This window comes from Chinchilla lanigera, unplaced genomic scaffold, assembly GCF_000276665.1.
Source record: "Chinchilla lanigera isolate Chin_1 unplaced genomic scaffold, ChiLan1.0 scaffold00083, whole genome shotgun sequence".
Lineage (NCBI taxonomy): Eukaryota > Metazoa > Chordata > Mammalia > Rodentia > Chinchillidae > Chinchilla > Chinchilla lanigera.
In genome coordinates, this window is record NW_004955484.1 from 7,512,573 (window position 1) to 7,531,811 (window position 19,239).

The 19,239-nt window shown below is 40.2% G+C and overlaps 1 protein-coding gene across 2 annotated transcripts in view; it reads right to left on the reverse strand.

Moving 5' to 3' along the window:
- Nucleotides 1–19,185, reverse strand: part of Cirh1a (cirrhosis, autosomal recessive 1A (cirhin)) — a 29,974-nt gene extending 10,789 nt beyond the window's left edge. The window contains exons 1-10 of one of the 2 annotated variants that reach the window (XM_005403565.2): nucleotides 19,086–19,185; nucleotides 18,046–18,206; nucleotides 14,857–15,048; nucleotides 13,529–13,613; nucleotides 10,642–10,731; nucleotides 7,015–7,226; nucleotides 2,898–3,069; nucleotides 2,712–2,803; nucleotides 1,292–1,388; nucleotides 834–898 (exon numbers count right to left, since the gene is read on the reverse strand). In XM_005403565.2, coding sequence (XP_005403622.1) covers nucleotides 834–898; nucleotides 1,292–1,388; nucleotides 2,712–2,803; nucleotides 2,898–3,069; nucleotides 7,015–7,226; nucleotides 10,642–10,731; nucleotides 13,529–13,613; nucleotides 14,857–15,048; nucleotides 18,046–18,204 — 1,164 coding nt within the window. In that variant the 5' untranslated portion in view covers nucleotides 18,205–18,206; nucleotides 19,086–19,185. Of the gene's footprint in view, nucleotides 1–833; nucleotides 899–1,291; nucleotides 1,389–2,711; nucleotides 2,804–2,897; nucleotides 3,070–7,014; nucleotides 7,227–10,641; nucleotides 10,732–13,528; nucleotides 13,614–14,856; nucleotides 15,049–18,045; nucleotides 18,207–18,313; nucleotides 18,333–19,085 lie in introns of those variants that run through there. The other variant, XM_005403564.2, reaches the window with a different exon arrangement.
- Nucleotides 19,186–19,239: the final 54 nt, after the last annotated feature.

Genomic DNA, 19,239 nt, shown 5'->3' on the forward strand with positions numbered 1-19,239 from the left:
GGAAAACAAGATGTGAAAGGGTATGTAGCTCATCAATTAACAATTTTAAGAGAAAATAGAATTAGAGGTGAAGCACATAGAATATTCTATTTGAATTCTTCACAGTGAGACTATATTCACAAATGTTTAATTACAATAAACAGCTTTTTTTGGTGGGGGGGAGGTTTGAATCAGGGTCTCACTATGTAGTTCAGGCTGGTCTTAAACTTATAGGGATTCTCTTGCCTTAGCCTCCCAAGTGCTCAAATTATGTGTCATCACATGCAGCCTAAAGATCTTTTTAAAAGGAAGATAGTAAGAGTTTGCCTAGTAGCCCTATTAACATAAAAAGGATATATACATAAACAAACAGTGGAAAAAAATTTTAGAAAGATATGCAAAAAATTGTTGGCAGTGCTTATCTCTGTAGAGTGGGATAAAAAAGGCATGGGTTAGGGGACTCATGTTTCATTACATTCCCTTTATACCATCTGAGTTTTTAAAAATATTTACACTATTTTCATAATATTAAAAGGTCAAAAACTATTTGCTGCATTTTAAGCATTTATCTACTATATTCTTTTTTTGTTGTTTTTTTGTTTTTCTTCCGGTATCAGGAATCGAACTCATGACTTTGTACTTGCCAGGGAGGCACTCTGCCGCTGAGCTAAATCCCCAGCCCCCATGTACAATATTCTGAGCACCCAACTTATAATCACATGAAACCTAGCTATGGTGACAATACTAGTTTTAGGATTTATGCAGTTTACGATGTGAACGATGTAACCCCCACAATTCAGAATGAGAAAATGTTTTACATTTCAGAGAATAAGCCCACAGTGAACCTTCCTTACCTTTGTCTTGAGGTGCAGTAAATGATCTGCATTTTTAGAAAGTGGAAGGGTATCGCCATTCTTGCCTGAAACAAGAAACTTCACTGAGTTTTTCTTATGAAAGGAAGATCTGTAATTTTTTTCATCTAAGAAGTCACTGCTTGGTATAAGAGAAGCTCCTCCCGTGGGAAATCAGAAAAATGTAGATTTACTGCACAATTTTCCCCCTAGTACTGGAGATTGAATCTAGAGAGACCAAATCTAGGGTCTTCTAGGGTCTTCATACTTAGATATATCACCAACCCTTTCTTTAGTTTTTTATTTTGAGACAGGGTCTTGCTAATTTGTAACACTGAGTCAAATAATAACACTGAGCTCAAATCTGCAATCCGCCTGCTTCAGCCTTCCAAACTGTGGTGATTATACGCATTGAACCTCGTTTCCAGTTTTCTTATTGAAAAACCTTTCCTCTATCTTACCTGTTGCAACAGTGGATCCCAGTCGCCAAAGTTCCAAGTGATGAGCAAACTGGAAGAGGAGAAGCTGCCTCTTTTTAGAACAGGAAATGAGTCGCCGCTGTATCCAAGAATTGGAAAGTTACAAATAGGGCAGGGTCATCTACTGCCTCAGCACCAAATACAGCAGCAACATCTCAGCACCTTATTTACTGTTAAAATCCAGACTTTGTAAGCATTTCCTAACTTCTACCACAGGCCAGGCACTGTCCTGGGATCTGAGAACACAACAGTGACTAAAAACAGATACTGCTTTTAAGAAGCTTCTAGCCTGTGAATCAATAGGCAAGAATTAAATATGCAATTACACTACAGTGTGCCAAAAAGTCTAACATGGTTAAGCACAGTATACAACAGAAAAAAGCAGAAATGACATCTAACCTAGCCTTGTGGAGTAAATACAGGAGTCCACAGGAGGTTCACTAGCAAAGACTAAAAGGGCAAAGAAGGCAAGGCAGAATGTTCTAAGGAGACCAGTGGTGTGTGAAATAGCTCAAAAGTAAAAGGGCACTCAAGGGAATAAAAAGACACTTTCAGAATGGCTGGCCCAGGTGGGGAAGAGGCTGCTACAAGTATGTAAAAGGAGTGTTGAGAGAAGCTGAAGGACCAGTCCAAGATCTACAGATTCAATATGCCATGCTAAGGAACTAGGTCTCCATGCTGAGGCCAGCAAGGGCAACCAAAGGCTTTTAAGCATGGAGCAATGAACAAAGTTGCTTTTTAAGCAGATCAATGGAGAATAGGCTAGAATGACACACGTGGAAATAAAAGGAGATGATTAAGGAGGCTACTGCTTAATTTTTAAAGGATTAATGACACTGATCCAAACTAGTGCAACGGCAGCACAAAGAAATGCCTCAATTCAAGAGCTAATGAGGGCCATGTCCAACCCTAACTGGTTGGATTTATGTCCAACCAAATCTCATCATATACACTGAGTATGTGTGATTTCTGTGTGCTAGGCATATGTCAATAAAGATGTTGTATACAGCTGTGTCCATATAGTATGATAATGAGAAGATACTCAGTAAGGTCACTGGCAGATGGAATGAGGAAGCAGGTATGGAGGACTGACTCCCTTGAGGATATGGCACCATTTGTATGGCACCACCTAGAAAGAAACACTGGGAGTCTAGATTTTTTCTGCTTCCTCTCAGTATAACAGAAGACACACCAACCAAATTCTCATAAGCAGCAACTATCAGGAAAAAGGAATTATGATGCAGCCAATCCTGTGCTCCAAGATTGAGGAGGCTTGCCCTGGGAACAGAAATGGAGAAGGGAGCCAAGAAAGGCCTGGGAAGTTGCCCAGAAAGTAAAGACGTGTGCGGAGTCTTGTGGGATGGAGAATGAGAGGACACATCTGCTGGAGAGTGGTACTTACATGGGGAAAGGTGATTTTCCGGAGGGCAGCGTCGTAATTCTTTACCTCCACCTTCTCCATGAGAGGGCGAATGACTAAGTGGGTGTCAGTACCTGGGGCAAGGCAGAGGGAAGAAGGGGTACAGAATGTGAAAATAACCACAGCTGGGCAGACTAAAGCAGCGGGCTGGCCGGGAACAGGACTCACCTCCAGATATCAGTGCTGTTGGGCTGTGGGCCACGGTGCGCACGTCATGGGTGTGGTGCTGGAATGGTTTGGTCCGCACCCACTGCTTCTCGGTGCTGTTGGAAGTCACAGAGACCAGCTGAAAATGGAATACTGTGCCTTCAGCCGTGCCCACCACGAAACTGTCTTCTTGCTGAGAAATTCAATCATAAGGGAGGTACACGTGAACAAAGCAGGTCCACATGAAAAAACATTCACTCATATTTCCTGTCTGCGCCACTCAGGGGAAGACCTATTCCTAGAATTAGAAGGGAGATTCCAGAATCGTTCCCCCTGGAAACAATTCCATCGGCGAAGCAAGCTCAGACATAGGCAAGAATGTGCCCGCTACCAACAAATTTAACAATGGCAGCAATACCTCAGGTCATGAACTTAATTCTTCTCACGATCTGGTCATAAACCAAATTTAGATGAGAACTGAATCAGAACTCAAGGGAATCCTCCTGCTCTGGCCTCCCAAGTGAAGGGTTTATAGTCGTGCTATACCATGCCTGGCTAGAACGAAATTAAATGTAATGGTTAGGGGTTCAATGTGGACCAAATGGAGAAATTTGATTTGTTTCTTGTCCAATTTGGTTTGCGACCAGAATCAAGGAAAGAATTAGATTCATAGCTCCCAGTGTTTCACACACAGTCAATCAACACTGTATCATGTTTCAGTCAATGAAGGCTACATTTACAACAATGGTCTCAAACACTGTAATTGTGCTGAAAAATTCCTATGTCCTACAGACATCCTAGCTGTCAAAGCAATGTAGCACAAAACACTGCTCATAGGTTTGTGGTGATGCTGTGCGAACAAAACTACTGCACTGGCAGCCATGTAAAAGTAAAGCACAGACAGTAATGTATAGTAGGTGTGCACTGTACCAGTCTCTACCTTCTAGAGGTTTGTGTAAGTACACTCTGATGTTCATATGGTGCCATATTTCTCAGAATGTGTACCTGTTATTAGTGACATATAACTTAAATGCAAGATAGGCTCATTATAAAAAAGATAAAGTACAAATTATTCTTTACTTGAACTAATAAGGGTGTTTCTTAAATTCATACAGAAAAATAAGAAAGAAGTCCCCCAAACCAAATTTAGAATGCAAACAAAAAAACCCAAAGGCTGAGTGTGGTAGCACATCTATAATCCTAGCACTTGGGAGGCTGAGGCAGGGGGACTGGTGTGAGTTTGAGACCAGCCTGGGCTACAAAGTGAGCTCAAGGCCAGCCTAAACTGCATAGCAAAACCCTGTCTCAAGAAGACAAATAAAACAAAAACAAAACAAACTCAAACAAGAATAGTAATGAAAGCAAATACTCAAAAGAATTAAAAGCAAGAACTCAAGACACTTGTACATTAGTATCATTCACAACAGCCAGAAGATGGAAACAACTAAAAAAGCCATCAACAAGATGAAAGGAGAAACAAATGTAGACATACACTGACCTATACACAGGAATAAAATTTGGATGCAAGTGGAGTGTCCCCTATCTGAAATGCTTCGGACAAGAAGTGTTCCACACTCTACAGTTTTGTGGACTTTGTAACCAACCGTTACACAGATTTTACTAGTTGAGTGTTTCTAATCCAAAAATCTGAAATACTCAAAATTCCACAACTTTTTTGAGTACTGCTCTCCATGGAGGCAGAGTGGAAATGTGTGGGTAAGGTCAGACCTTTGGGCGAAGTCAAAGTGACACAGTCTGGTTAAACATGAAGGTTTCAAGAATACCTTACTTTATTTCATTTTTATTTTCCTTTTCACATACACATAAGAATGACAAGACAAAATTTCAGCCATAATTATGGAGCTCCTTCAGTGAACAAAATATAGACTATTTTTAAAAATTGTCAATTTATATGTTTATACAGTTTACATTTAAAGAAGCACTGCATCAGCAGAACATGGTGGCACATGCCCATAATGCTAGCACCCTAGGGGCGGAGGCAGGAAGATCATAAAATCAAGCCAAGCCCACACAACTTGGTGAGACCTTGTCTCCAAAGAATAAACAAAGAGCGGCTGCACGTAGCTCAATCCGAAGGCCCTGGGTTCAAGGCCCAGAAACTACCCCTCACCAAAGGCACTGTGTCTAATTTAACTGGCAGTTTTTTTCTTTTCTGGAATGGTAAAATAATGACATGTCTCATAATCAGAGCTAAGACTCAATATAATAATGTACGCACATTTAAAAAAAAAAAAATATATATATATATATAAAAACTTGGTGGCACATACCTATAATCCCAGCACTTGGGAGCCTGAGACAGGAGGCTCAAATGAGTTTGAGGTCAGCCTGAACCACACAGACCCTGTCTCACCACAAAAAAAAAAGAAAAAAAAAATGGCTAACAAAACTGTTCCTCCTTTTCCTTCTTTCACTCTCTGCTTTTTGTGTATTTGTTTTTTGGGGTTTGGGGGGGGGCAGTAATGGGACTCAAACTCAGGAAGTGCTGAGCTATATCCACAGCCTTTTTTAGAAATTGTTTTATTTTGAGATAGGGTCTTGCTAACTTGCCCAGGTTGGCCTCAAACTGGTGATCCTCCTCCTCAATGAGATTACAAGTATGCAGCACTATACCAGTTTCCTCCTCTTTTTATAATAAACTATTATGTACCATATCAATTCACCATAATATAGTTCTATTTGTTCCCTTAACATTATACCCCAGAAACAGTTTTATAACACTAAATATATATTTTCCTTCTTCTTTCAAATACCTTTGAGTAGTTATACTTTTGTTTTTTGTTGGTACTGGGGATTGAGTCCAGGACCTACACAATGAACTACATCTCCAGTGTTTTGGAGACAGGGTCTCACTATGCAGTTTAGGCTGGCCTTGAGCTCACTTTGTAACCCCCGCTGGTCTCAAACTTGCAAAGATCCTCCTGCCTCAGCCTCCCAAATGCTGGGATTACAGGAGTGCACCACCACAACTGGCCTTCAGTCTTTTTAGACAGGGTCTCACTAAGTCACTAAATTGCCCAGGCTGGGCTCGAACTTGTACTTCTTCTACCTCAGCCTCCTATACCGCTGGGATTGCAGGGGTATGTTACTGTGATCAGCTAAGTAGTTATATTTTAAACAGTATTAACTTAATAAATTTTGGATTAATTTTCTCCCATTCATTTCAACTTACACCATTACTACTACAGTTTATATGTAACTTTAACATACATCAAGTTGTCTTCACAGAAAATCTATGAAACGGGTTAAGAATATTTTATGGGCAAAACAAAGAAGGCATAAATGAGTGCTACAAGAGAAACTGGATGTCCACACAGAGGAGAGTGTGTAACATTCACAGTAAGTAAAAAATATACACTCTATTAACAAAAAAATACAGAATCTACCTAACAAATCTCAAAGCTACTTCCTGTGCCTCACTACTAAATGACCCAAAAGCTTCTGAATTAGAATTCATGTTACCAAAAGGAAAGAGACATGCTTCTTCAGCCAATATCTAAGCTTGTTAAGATAGCAGAAAGGGGGCTGGGGATTTAGCTCAGAGGCAAAGCGCCTGCCTGGCAAGCGCAAGGTCGTGAGTTCGGTTCCTGGTACCAAAGAAAAACCAAAAAAAAAAAAAAAAAAAAAAAAAAAAAAAAAAAAAAAAAAAAGATAGCAGAAAGTGAACTTTCCCCAAGTCATTATAAAGTTATTTGTTAATGACTCGAAATAGGACAGAACACGAACCATACAGAGTAGAATAGCACTTCTGCAGTCTTCTAGGCTGCTTGTGCCCACCTTTTGCTTGTTTTAGAAAGGATCTCACTGTGCAGCCCAGGTTGGCCTCGAACTCATGGTGACCTTCTGTCTCAGCTGCTCAAGGGCTGGGACTACAGGCATGTGCCACCACGCCCAGCTGCTAGTGCCCCTTCTATAAGCAGACTGGATTAAAGAGTGGAGGGCCCTTATACTACCTGAGCTTTTACAAAATATTCTTTAATAGTTAGATCCGCAGAAATGATGTGGATCCTTATACCTTCCCCAGTACGCCATCTGGATCATGAAATGTTTGTTAGGTATCAATGACTCACCGCCTAGGTGGCATATCAACCACTTGAAAGCAGGACTGTATACTCACATCAGCAACGGCAATGGACTGTACATCAGCATTTGCGACGAGATGGCTCTTGACAAGTGTCCCTGTAGCCGAATCCCAGAACTGCACTTTCCCAGCAGAGTCCACGCTTATGACAGTGCCGTCAGACAGAAAGGCCACACCCCACACAATGCACTTCCGCTTAGACACACCCATGTATTGTCTATCTACGATCATCTTATGAATAGCACTGCCTGAAAAATAAGAAAAGCACACATGTGGATAGAACTTGTTTCCCCTTTAATTTACAAGAAGTACTTGTGGTAGGTATGATATGGTTAAGTTAGTTGCCCAAATACAGCCAGTCAGTAAATAATAGCTGTGGTGAACCCAGTTTCAAAAGTCAAGTTGTTACTTGAGAAGAGAGAGGCAGCAGAGAGGGAAGAAAAGGGCAAGAGCAAGAAAAAAAGTTCCTTCGGAGAAGTGAAATGGAAAGAGACATGTGGATATTGACTTAGAGCTGGCCTACTGCATACTCACTTTCCTCTGCACTTTTCTAAAACTCAGTGCACGGGAAAGGACAGAATGTAACAGTGACAAAATTCCAGGAGCTGAAAAGCAAATAGGGTGGTGACTGGCTTAGAAGAGCCCTAAAACTAAGACCCAAGTCAGCTAGGGGAAATGCCAAGAAGCCACCTAATTCATAATATAGGTAAATGGTGGGGCTCAAAGGAGGAACTGGCTGAAAACAAACTTAAGGTACTGGACCCCTGAGATACCCGTTCCTTAACTAAGAAGCCAAGCAGCTTCCCAAACTCCATCTGAAACAGAAGCTTGAAGACCCACTCTCTAAAGGGATACTGGGCACAGATTAGGGGAAACACTTGAAAAACACTTGAAAAAGGGTTAAATGAAAATTTCTAACTGAATATTGAAAATACCAGTTCTGTTGTTCATAGAATTCTGACAGCAAGCAAGGGAACGAAAATCGCCAAGGGGGCCCAGGGCTGTAGCATACTAGTATGGCGTGTGCTCAGCCTTCACAAGGCCCACGGCTGATCCTCAAAACATTTGGGGATATAACTGGCCTAAGAGAAAAGATCCAAGGATCCTCCTTTCAAAAGCTGCCAAACTGTCCAGCCAGATCATTCTTTAGTGAAGCCCATCCTCTGCACATTCCATGATATAGTGATGAGAACCAACACCAGACATGAAAGGAAAGCCTCCAATGTGAAAGGCAGAGACCAAACAGACTAAGAGAAACAACACATAAATGAACAGCAGGAAGACTGGCAGAGAAAGAGTTCATGTATAACAAAACAAAAAAGGATGCTATAAGAAAGAACATTCAGCTGGGCATAGTGGTGCAAGCCTCTAATCTGAACACTCTGGGGGGCTGAGGCTAAAGGATTAAAAGTTTGAGCCCCACCTGGGCAACATAGTGAAGTCCTGTCCCAAATTTAAAAATGAAAAAGGGGCTAGGAATGTAAGTCAGTGCAAAGACACTGTGTTCAATTCCCAGTACTACAAAAGAAAAAAATATTTAGGGATGAGGACACAGCTCAGTAATAAGAGTGCCCAGCATGCACAAGACCCTGGGTTTGAGACCTAAAACAATAAAACAAAACAACAAAAAACCCCTCTGGAAATGGCAAAATGAAAAATTCACTTAACAGATTAAAATATAAGGATAACAAACTTATAGTAAAGCACGGCAAAAGTTAAAAACCTAAAAGATTAAAAAAAAGAATAAAAAAAGGCAGAAGCAACGCTAAATACGGTAATAAAATTCAGAAGAAAATGGAAATACATCTACAAAATAATTATAAAAATTTTCCCTAGAAACCAGATGTGGTGGGGCATATCTATAATTGCAGCACTCCGGGGGGCTGAGGTAAGAGGAACACAAATTTGAGCCCAGCCTGGGCCACTTAGTGAAAGCCAATCTCAACACAAAAAAAATGAAAAAGGAGCTGGGAATGTAGCTCAGCAGAAAGGCCCTAAGTTCAATTTCCAGTATTGGAAAAAAAAAGAATTCCCTTAGAACTGAAGGATACCAGTTTTGGATTAAAAGAACTTCCTAGGTGTCTAGTACAACTGAGTCACACACTAAAAAATAAATGCATACTATAAGAAAACCAATTACTAAACTTTAAGATGATAAGGATAAATGGCTAGGATGGAGCTCAGTGGTACAGCACTTGCCTAACATGTATGAGGCCCTGGGTTTGACCCTCAGCACTCCAAAAATGGGTAAACAGATAGATGGAACACCCAAAAGATCCCCGCACACAAACTCAGGTCTCTGTATGCACAACAGATCAATTCTCAGAATGGTGTCAGATTTGCTAGCATCGACACAGAATCCTACCCAACAGAGACGCTAAGGGGACCTCCTGACCGACTATAATAAACGGAGTTCCAGACTTTACAGCTGCCAGCAGGTTCAGAACTGCTAAGCTACATGAGAACAAGTCAAAAAGGTCTGGGAGACACTATACAAGAACAAAAAAGCAATAGGAAAAAACAGATGTGTTCCATGCTAATTTACACAGCTGAGAGAATCTGAGGATGATGGGGTTATTAAACAAAAAGTGCACAGAGAAGGTAATTTACTGTGCTAAGAGTAGTATTTATACTGTCATAATAGTGTAAACACTGACTACTAATCTGAACAAAGTTAAACATAAGCACACAAGAAAGATGAGAAGAACACGGGGGGGCACTTTTGGCAGAAAATAAAGAAAAGAGGGCTCAGTTGCAGAAGTCAGTAAATAATGATATAAAAACTGAAAATTCAAAATACTGCATTCTGCCGGGCATGGTGGCACATGCCTGTAATCCCAGCACTCGGGAGGCTGAGGCAGGAGGATCGTTGCAAGTTTGAGACCAGACTGAGCTACAAAGTGAGCTCAAGGCCAGCCTGAACTGCATAGTGAGACCCTGTCTCAAAAAGACAAAAAAAAAAACCAAAAAACCCTGCATTCTAAGTACACTATGTACAGCACAGGGATAAACACCAAAAGAACCAGATAAGAGTTGTAATGATTGCTTTTGAGGAGTGGCAGAAGGGATACAGGTGGGCACTTGCTTTTTTGTATAAACTTTAAAGAATTCTTTATATACACGTATAACATAACAAATTTTAAAACCTCATGCACTGAAGAAAAAGGAAAAGGAAAAATGTGTCTGACCTATTTTGCCTCCCTGTCTTAGACAGAAGTACAGACATGGCCATATAACAAGCTGAGGACAACTTCATTACCAGAGAATATTATTAGCCAAGCCAAAAAAAGGAAAAAAAAAAAAGGTTCTCTAACTTTCTAATCTCATATCTCACTAACTATGCTACCAAGATTTATGTTCCATTTTTACCAAGGACTGGGATATATAAATAGGTTTTCTAGTGGTCACTCATATTAAATGTAGTATTAGTTAAGGATGAATTTTATTTTGAACTCTTATTATGATGAAAAACACTGCATCCTACCAAACAACTAAGATTTCTCTACAGGCAGCAATAGCAATCCAAGAAAGAAGTAAAATTCCTAGAGGCCATCATAGAAGATTAATAGGCCTTCAAGGTCACTGAAAACATGACAAAGAGTGAAGCTTTTGGAACCCATCTGACAAAACCCATATCCTGAATGAATTGAGAAAAACAGTCACCTGATTTGACATCAAACACACTAATGTAGTCTATGGAGCCTGCTGCAATGTGGGTACCAGAGGGATGCCAGCTGAGACTCAGGATGCGACCTTGGGATTTGTGCAACAAAAAGAAAATGACATACACATAAATATACAGAAAGGGTAATCACAATTACTTACAGAGCTAGTTCCACAGACTTAATTCTTTCACCCACCATATCCCTGTAAAGGACTGCTTTATAACTTGAGAAACTGCTCTAGAATGCACAATGAAGTGTTTGATCCTATTTTTTTTTTTTTTTTTGTACCAGGAATCAAACTCAGGACCTTGTACTTGCCAGGGAGGCACTGTGCTGCTGAGCTACTAATTTTGATTAGTAGGAAAAAAAAAAGAATTCCCTTAGAACTGAAGAATTTTTTTTTCCAATTGTTGTTTTCCTGACCTCCTAATTTTAATAATATATAAGTAGCTAATGGGAGTGTAAACAAATACAACTTTTCATGGGAGATCTAATAGTAACCTATCAAAATTTAAAGAACATACTTTGGGGCCCCAGTAACTGTACTACAAATTGATTAAAGAGGAATTCTTACATGAATATCCCAAAGTACGTATATAGTCATGTACTAATGACATTTCCATCAATGATAAACTACCTATAGAAAGTGGTCTCATAAAATTATATCGCCTAATGACATAGCCATCTCAGTTTGTGTAAGCACAGCCCATGTTTGTGTAATAAAATTAACAGCATATTTTTCAGAACATGTCTCTATTAAGCAATACATGACTATAAGAATTTTCATTGCAGCCAGGTGCTGCGGGACATGCCTATAACCCCAACACTTGGGGAAGCTGAAGTTGGAGGATTATAAATTTGAGGCCAGTCTACTACACAGCAAGTTTAAGACCAATCTGGACTATATAAGGCAGCGGTGGCAAATGTCTGCTGCAAAAGCTATTTGTTATCTCTGAAAGTTCTAAAAGGTTCACCATCACTGATATAGAAGAATTCTGTCTCAAAAAACAAAAACAAACAAATAAAAAGCCAGTTATAGTGGTATACCTGTAATCCAAGCACTCTAGCTTACAAGTTTGGACCTAGCACGGGCAACTTTATAAGACCTTGTCTCAACAATAAAAATTTTAACAAAGGGTTGGGGATATAGCTCAATGCAAAGGTCCTGGGTTCACTCTTCAATAATGCAAAACAACAACTAAAAATTCACCTTCTTTATACCAGCAGTGGTTTTAGCAGTAAAGAAAATTAGTATCTCTCAATAGGAATTTTAAATTACAAAATACATAAAGCACAGTATGTAGACTGGCATAATGACAAGGAAAGATCTCTATATCAAATAAAAAAGCAAGCTGAAAAACAAGTGCAAGAAGTCCTCTGTGTGTATTTTTTATATAAATACATATTTCAAAATCTAGATTAGTTTCAAAATGTTGCCTTCAGACTAGAATGAGATACTTATTTTGTTTCATACACTTCAAAAAAACATCCTATTAACTTGTACTAAAAAAAATACCAAATGTACTAAACAACAAAAAATCTGATTAGCAGAGGATAATTACTACTAATGGACAGAAAAAAATACACAATACAGTTACTATTCTCTAGAAAAATGATCAGTAAAAAGCCCACTGGCAGTTTTTATAAAGTTTTGCCAGAGCACAACCATGCCCATTCATTTAAGTATTTTCTATGGCTGCTTTTGTGCTGCAAAGCCTACAGTATTTACTACCTAAAGAAATTGTTTGCCCACACCTGTTTTATAGGCCAGTATCAGTCCAGCTGCAGCCCAAGCACGGGCAACTGTTTATAAAACTTCCTCGGGGCTGGGGATTTAGCTCAGTGGCACAGCGCCTGCCTCGCAAGCGTGAAGTCGTGAGTTCAATTCCCGGTACTGGGTGGAAAAAAGAAAAAAAAACAAAAACAAAAAAACTTCTTCAACTTGAATGCACTAGTAAGATCGAGAAGTACAGTTACTGGCCAAGTGTGGTGGCACACACCTGTTATCCCAGCTACTGCGTAGGCTGAGGGAGGATGACTGCAAGTTCAAGGCCAGCCTGGGCAACTTAGCAAGACCCTGTATCAAAAAATAAATAAGTAAATAAAAATAAAAAAGGCTATTGAAGGATGTGGCTCAGCTGTACAGTACTTGCCTAACATGCCTAAGTACCTAGGTTCAATCCCCAGAACTGGGGAGGGAAAAAAAAAGTGCCACAGCTCCTACTAATGAAATTCAGGTTTCAAAATTTCATGTGTACTTGTTAAAATATCACAAAAGGCTGGGCATGCTAGTGCATGCCTATAATCCTAGCACTAGGGAGGCTAAGGCAGGAGGATTGCTGTGAGCTCAACGCCAACCTGGGCTACAAAGTGAGTTCAAAGCCAGCCTGAACTACATAGCAAGACTCTGTCCCCCACCTCCAAAAAACCACAAAAAGCCAGGCATGGTGGTGCACACTTGTAATCCCAACACTTGGGAGGCTGAGGCAGAAGGATCACTGTTCGAGGCCAACTTGGGCTAAATACTGAGTTCAAGACCACTGTCAACTGCACAGCAAGATCCTGTCCCAAATAACCCAAACCCAAACCCAAAACAAAACAAAACAACAAAAACCAAAAGCTTCCCAAAAAGAAATGATAACCAATAAACTGACTTCCACAGGAACATTAGTTTTCTTACTTTGGATTTTTCGTTTTCTAAATTATAGTAATCACAAGTATGCTATACAGTGCGGTGGCTTCTAGCACATTCCCTGTACTCACATAAAATTAACATACAGATAAAACATTACCTGTAGCCATGGGAAAAAAATCCCATCCCCAGTGGCACAGAAACATAACTTCTTGTTAAGGCTATTCACTGCCCCACCAAAAACAACCCTTACTTTTCTGTCGATCAAAATTTCTTTCAAATTGGATTTTGTCAGGGGTGATTTGAAATAGTTTCACAGATCCATCTTCACAGCCAACCTATTAGGGAAAATGAGGTAGAAAACAAAGATAATCACTTTATAGAACACACATACTATATAAAATATACATATTATACATATAATATACAACTGCGTTTATAATTTACATTTCTTCTCTAAAGCTATCACTTGCCTGGAAAGAAAAAAAAAAAGGTTAATGAAAGGAAAAAAAGTACTAGTGTCAAGAAGCATATAGTATATCCCTTAGTATATCTTCATATCCTAACCAAAAAGTAGGCTGATACTAAGATTTCTAATCAGTGGTCCAATTCCTGCATGGTACAGAAGTAGGATTTCATATCATAGCTCTGCTAGGGACACATGGCCTAAATAGGAGACCTAGTAACCTTCTAACATAAATGGAGACATTTTAAGACTTACACAAATTAGTGCAAAAAGAGAAATCTCTGAAAGCATTAATTCTAATGGGACAATCACGGAGGAGCATCTGTCTATGCTCAAAAATTTTGCTGAGAAACTGTTGAAACATATGTGCACAGGTTAACTTGCTGAAAGACCTCTCAGACTGTATTAATAAATATATATATACATGGTGAATCCATAGAAAGATATACTATACAAAACACAAAGTACACCAAAAAAAAAAAGTCTGTACATCTTCCAGTTCTAAAGAAAACTATGGAAAACAGGAAACTGAATAAACTAACCCTCTCATTTCATAAATGAATAAACAAGGTCCAAGCTAGCAGCAAAAGCAGACAAAATGGCCTGCCTGCCAAGTGCGAGATCCTGAGTTCAATTTCCGGTACCAAAAAGAAAAAAAAAAAAAGCAGACAAAATGACACAGGTTTTTTTTTTGGGTACTGGGAATCGAACTCAGGACTGTAAGTTACGCTTGCCAGGCAGGTACTTATGTCACTGAGCTATATCCCCAGCCTGACAAGGGATTTTTAATCCTCAATATCAACTCCAGCCAGGTGTGGTAGTGCACCTATAATACTTGCACTCAGGAAGCGAAGGCACAAGGATCAGTGAGTTTGAGGCCAGCCCTGGCTACAAAGTACGTTCAAGGCCAGTCTAAACTACAGAGCAAGACCCTGTCTCAAAAAACAAGAAAATCAACTCCAGTATTGTGGTTGGAGTTAATGAGCTTCAGCTAAGATTGGAGTTGCTACAAGTTGCTAAGTTTAATAATAAAACTATATTCTCCTTATAAACACAAGGAAGAAAATGAGCACAAGAAAAATCTCAGTATGAATTACCAACAGTTGCTTACTGACCAAAAGTTGAGAGCCACTGGGGCTGGCAATCATACTCCAAATGGGTCCTCCAAAGGCATCCATAGCATATTTGATGTTTAACGCCTGTAAATCATACTCAAGAATTTCTCCATTGAGTCCTGCACTAAAGAGTCGCTGTCCTTCTGCCCAACATAGAGCTTCTGTAGCGCGAGATTCATGACCTGGGAAAAACTACAGAAATAGCAGAAGTTTTCAACCCACCATGAACTGACCAGTCACAGGTTTCCCTACAAATAACTATTGTGGGGTTTTGGTCTCTCAGAAGATCATGTTGACATTTCCACTTTCTTCAGGTTCAATTTCTAGTTACTTAAAATTACTGTAGTTTACTTGTACAATGAGATCTGGTTTTTTGTTGTTTTTTTAAACTAGAGCCAATTTAGTAAAAACCTCTTCAGCAGAACGAGTATACTCGTTTGGTTTGATGTATCCAATAGATAATCCAGTTTTCTAAAAATTAATACAACTATCTTGATTGGGTGATGGTTTCATTATACATATGTATATACTATACAAAACATATTCTGTAGAAGTTTGGGGGATTTCTTATATTATTACTTAATCAGACAGTCACAAACATGCTATACTATGGGTGTCTTAGTTTTTAACAAAAATGTTCATAAAATTTTTAAAATTTAAAAAGCACAAGGATATAAAAAAAATATCAATAGACAGGAAACAGTGAGATAGGCTATGTAGAGATGGGAAGGGGTCAGGGGATGAGGGAGACTGCAGAGTGAGGAGGGCGAGGGCAAGTAAGAAGGATCTGGACACACTATGTATATGTACCAAGTCCCCACAATAAATGTGTTTATTATGTACTACAAACATATAATAATAAAAAAAAGAGAAAAATCCACAGCTATACAATGTATGTGTGAAGCTAAGTTACTACAAGAGTCAAAGTCAAAACATTTTAAGTTTATAAAGTAAACAAGTTATAGTAAGCTAAGGGTAATTTATTATTGAAGATTTTTAAAATAAATTCCTTGACTTGGGTGTGGTGATGCATGCTTATAATCCCAGCACTTGGGAGGCTGAGGCAGGAGGATCACCATGAGTCCAAGGCCAGCCTGAATTACAGAGTTAGACCCTGTCTCAATTAATCAATCAATTCATTTATCAGTCAATCAATTCCATGAGGCGTAAGTGCATGGTGTCAATAAAGTCTACAGTAGTATAGTCTGTCCTAGGCCTTCATATTTACTCACCTCTAACTCACTGTCTCACTCAGAGCAACATCCAGTCCTGCAAGCTCCACTCATAGCAACTGCCCTAGACAAATGTACTAGTTTTATCTTTTATACTGTACCTTTCTATGTTTAGATACACAAATACTTTAACACAGTAACATGCTGTACAATTATATACTATAGATGCAAGGCTATACCATCCGGATGTAAGTATTCTCTATAGCAACCAAAATGATTAATGATGCAGTTCTCAAAATTACTAAGAGCACCATCACTATTAAGAGATGCAGTATTGTGTAAGCTGAATGTTACCAATGTGTGCACTATACTTTAAATACAAACAGCTTACAGTGTGTCAATTTTACCTGTAAAGAGTTGTTTACAAAATAAAATACACTTCATTCCAGCTTTTTGTTTAAATCTCAGATTTCTAAGAGTTTTCTGAGCACTCAAAAAGTTTTCATACCTATCAAGGCATTTTAATCTTATCCCTAGTTGATGCAAAAGGGACTAACTGGCTGTAATTTCCCTTACTGGAACTTGAAGAGGCCTAGACACATATGGGTGAAGTGGCCTGTCCAAAGAGTCAAAGTCACAGGCATGAAGAAAACTGGGTCTTCTTACTCCTGGCCTCCATTCTTTTTTTTTCCTTAACAGCGGTAAGCAGTCTTAACCAGTAAAGGGAATATGAGAAAGCAGAAGACTAGACTGAGTTAATGATTGAAGGTGAGAGAGAGAAAAGAAAGTAAGGGGTAAGGAAAGGTTGATTTATTCAACCACCATTAATTCAGCAATAGCTTTGTACTAGACATTTGCTAAATGGTGGGAGTAACACAATCGTGAACATTACTGACATGGCGCCTGTTTCACAAATTTGAAGTGTAGTGAGGAAAAAAGACATTAAACAAATGAACAACAGAAAAATCACCGACTGCAATAAGCATGCACGAGGGCATGTTTTTTCATACTATAGAAGGTGATTGACATTTGTGGTAGGCAATAACTTGAAATTTTTATGCCCCTATTAGTTCAAGAAGTCCTCCCTAGCTGGGGATATAGCTCAGTGCCTGGCAAGTGCAAGGCCGTGAGTACAATTCCCGGTACAAAAAAAAAGGGGGGTGGATATTAGCCAAAGAAGTTCTCCCTTTCCAGGTTTCCTTAAACCACTTTCTCAGAGTAAGGTACCTCTATTAAGCTGCTATGCTATTCTCTGCTTCATTGTGTTGGTCAGAAACTGTATACTGATCTTCCCTCCCACTGGTGTTCAAGTACTTTGAAGGCAGAGCCTGTGACATTTGTCTTAATGCCCCGTATTGGCCACTCATTGAACTGGAAACATAAGTGCTTCCCATCCGCCCTCTGTGAACAGCCAAAGGATGTCCTACCTAACTAAAAATCTCCTTTACTACCAAATATAGACATGCAAATCTACATTTCCTGACAAATGAACTTAAGAATCCACCTTCCTTCCATCATATCACCAAAAAATTTTTGATATGAAAATATTTCACCTTTTCTGAACTGACAATGAAAGAGATACTGGCACACCCAGAGGAAATGGTGCCTTACCAAAGCTGCAATGCTCTCATCAACTTCCCTTCTTGTTGTGGCCAAAAGACCCAGCAAACCTCAGTTTCCAAATGACAAGCAGTGAGACGCCCAAAGTCCTAGATCTTTCTAACCAACATCACACAGGTAAAAACTCTTGAGTTTCTCTCATTGGTCAAACAAGAGATCTTATTTGGTTCTAAACAATCCCACAAAGGACAGGGACTCACTTGATCTCTCTGTAGGACATAGAAATTGTAAAACAGGGGCCAGGGATATAGTTCAGCAGCACAAGAGCCTGCCTGGCAAGCGGAAGGTTCTGAGTTCAATTCCCAGTACCAAAACAAACAAACAAACAAAGTTGTAAAATGGACCTTCAGCAGAAACTAACATCTGAAATGCCAAATCTGGCTCCCAAATGACTTACTTTCTCCTGAAAGTAGTTTGCTGACAAGTTATAAATTTCCACAGTGCCATCTGTTCGTGAAACGGCCAATCTATTTGACTGGTTATTGTAAGCCACACAGCGGATCCCTGGTGGGACATAATTAAAGAAACGTACTCGATGGACTTTAAATTCACCCATCCCTACAGGGGGAAAAAAAAAGACATACGTTATGTTAAATATTAACTGGAGTATCACATATACTGTTTATTATTACTATTCTGCATGGAAAACTCCAAATATATCTCACTCAAGTTCATTCCTGAATAACTATCGATGTTTTCTTTTCTTTTTCTTTTTGAGGCAGGCTTTCACTACGCAGTTCAGTCAGGCTGGTCTTGAACTCCGTTTGTAGCTCAGGCTGGCCTCGAACTCACAGCAGTTCTTCCTCTGCCTCCCAAGTGCTGGCATTACAGGCGTGCGCCACCACTCCAGGCTCCAACGATATTTTCATGCCTCAAGCAAGACCCCATCAATCTCCAAAAACTCAGATTGTCTCAAATAAACATACTTTGCAAAAATCCTCCAAAGGGCCCTATTCCATAACTCGAGAATACTAATCTCTGTAAGAGAGGTAGAAATCGGAATTTTAGCAAGCACCTCTCCCCAACTCTAGTACGCTAAGTTTGCAAATCCCTGGTAGTGACGTGGGGCTGATGGGGCAAGGCAAACCCAGAGCTCAAGGGTGGGAAGTGACAGGACTCTGGCTGCTTGGTCTAGCACCCACCCGGAACACACGTACCGAACGAGGGGAGGTATGGGATCTGGATCGCCCCTCACTCGTCTACCTTCAATGTTAGGACCCCACGGTCAGAGCAGACGCATCTAGTCCGGTCAGGCGAGCGTATGAAGAGCCCACGAGAGGTCTTTGCCACCCCTCCCCGTTCCCAAGGGCTACCGAGCAGCATCCACTTGGTTCGGGACAAGGAAACTTGCAAGTTCCGCGGGGCGCCGAGCCCGAGAGGACCGCACCGCCACACTCGGCTCCCGCACTTCCTTCCCACGCCCCTTCCCCAACTCACCTGAGGCCCTCCGCCCGCCTGCCCGGAGCTCGCCTTTCTCCGCCCCGGCCCCACGTGCGCGCGCGCGCTCTTCAGCTCTGCCCCGGAAGTGCTCGTGGCGCGAGGCCGGAAGTGCGCAGGCAGTGCTCGCGGCGGCGGCGACGGCGGCGGGAGG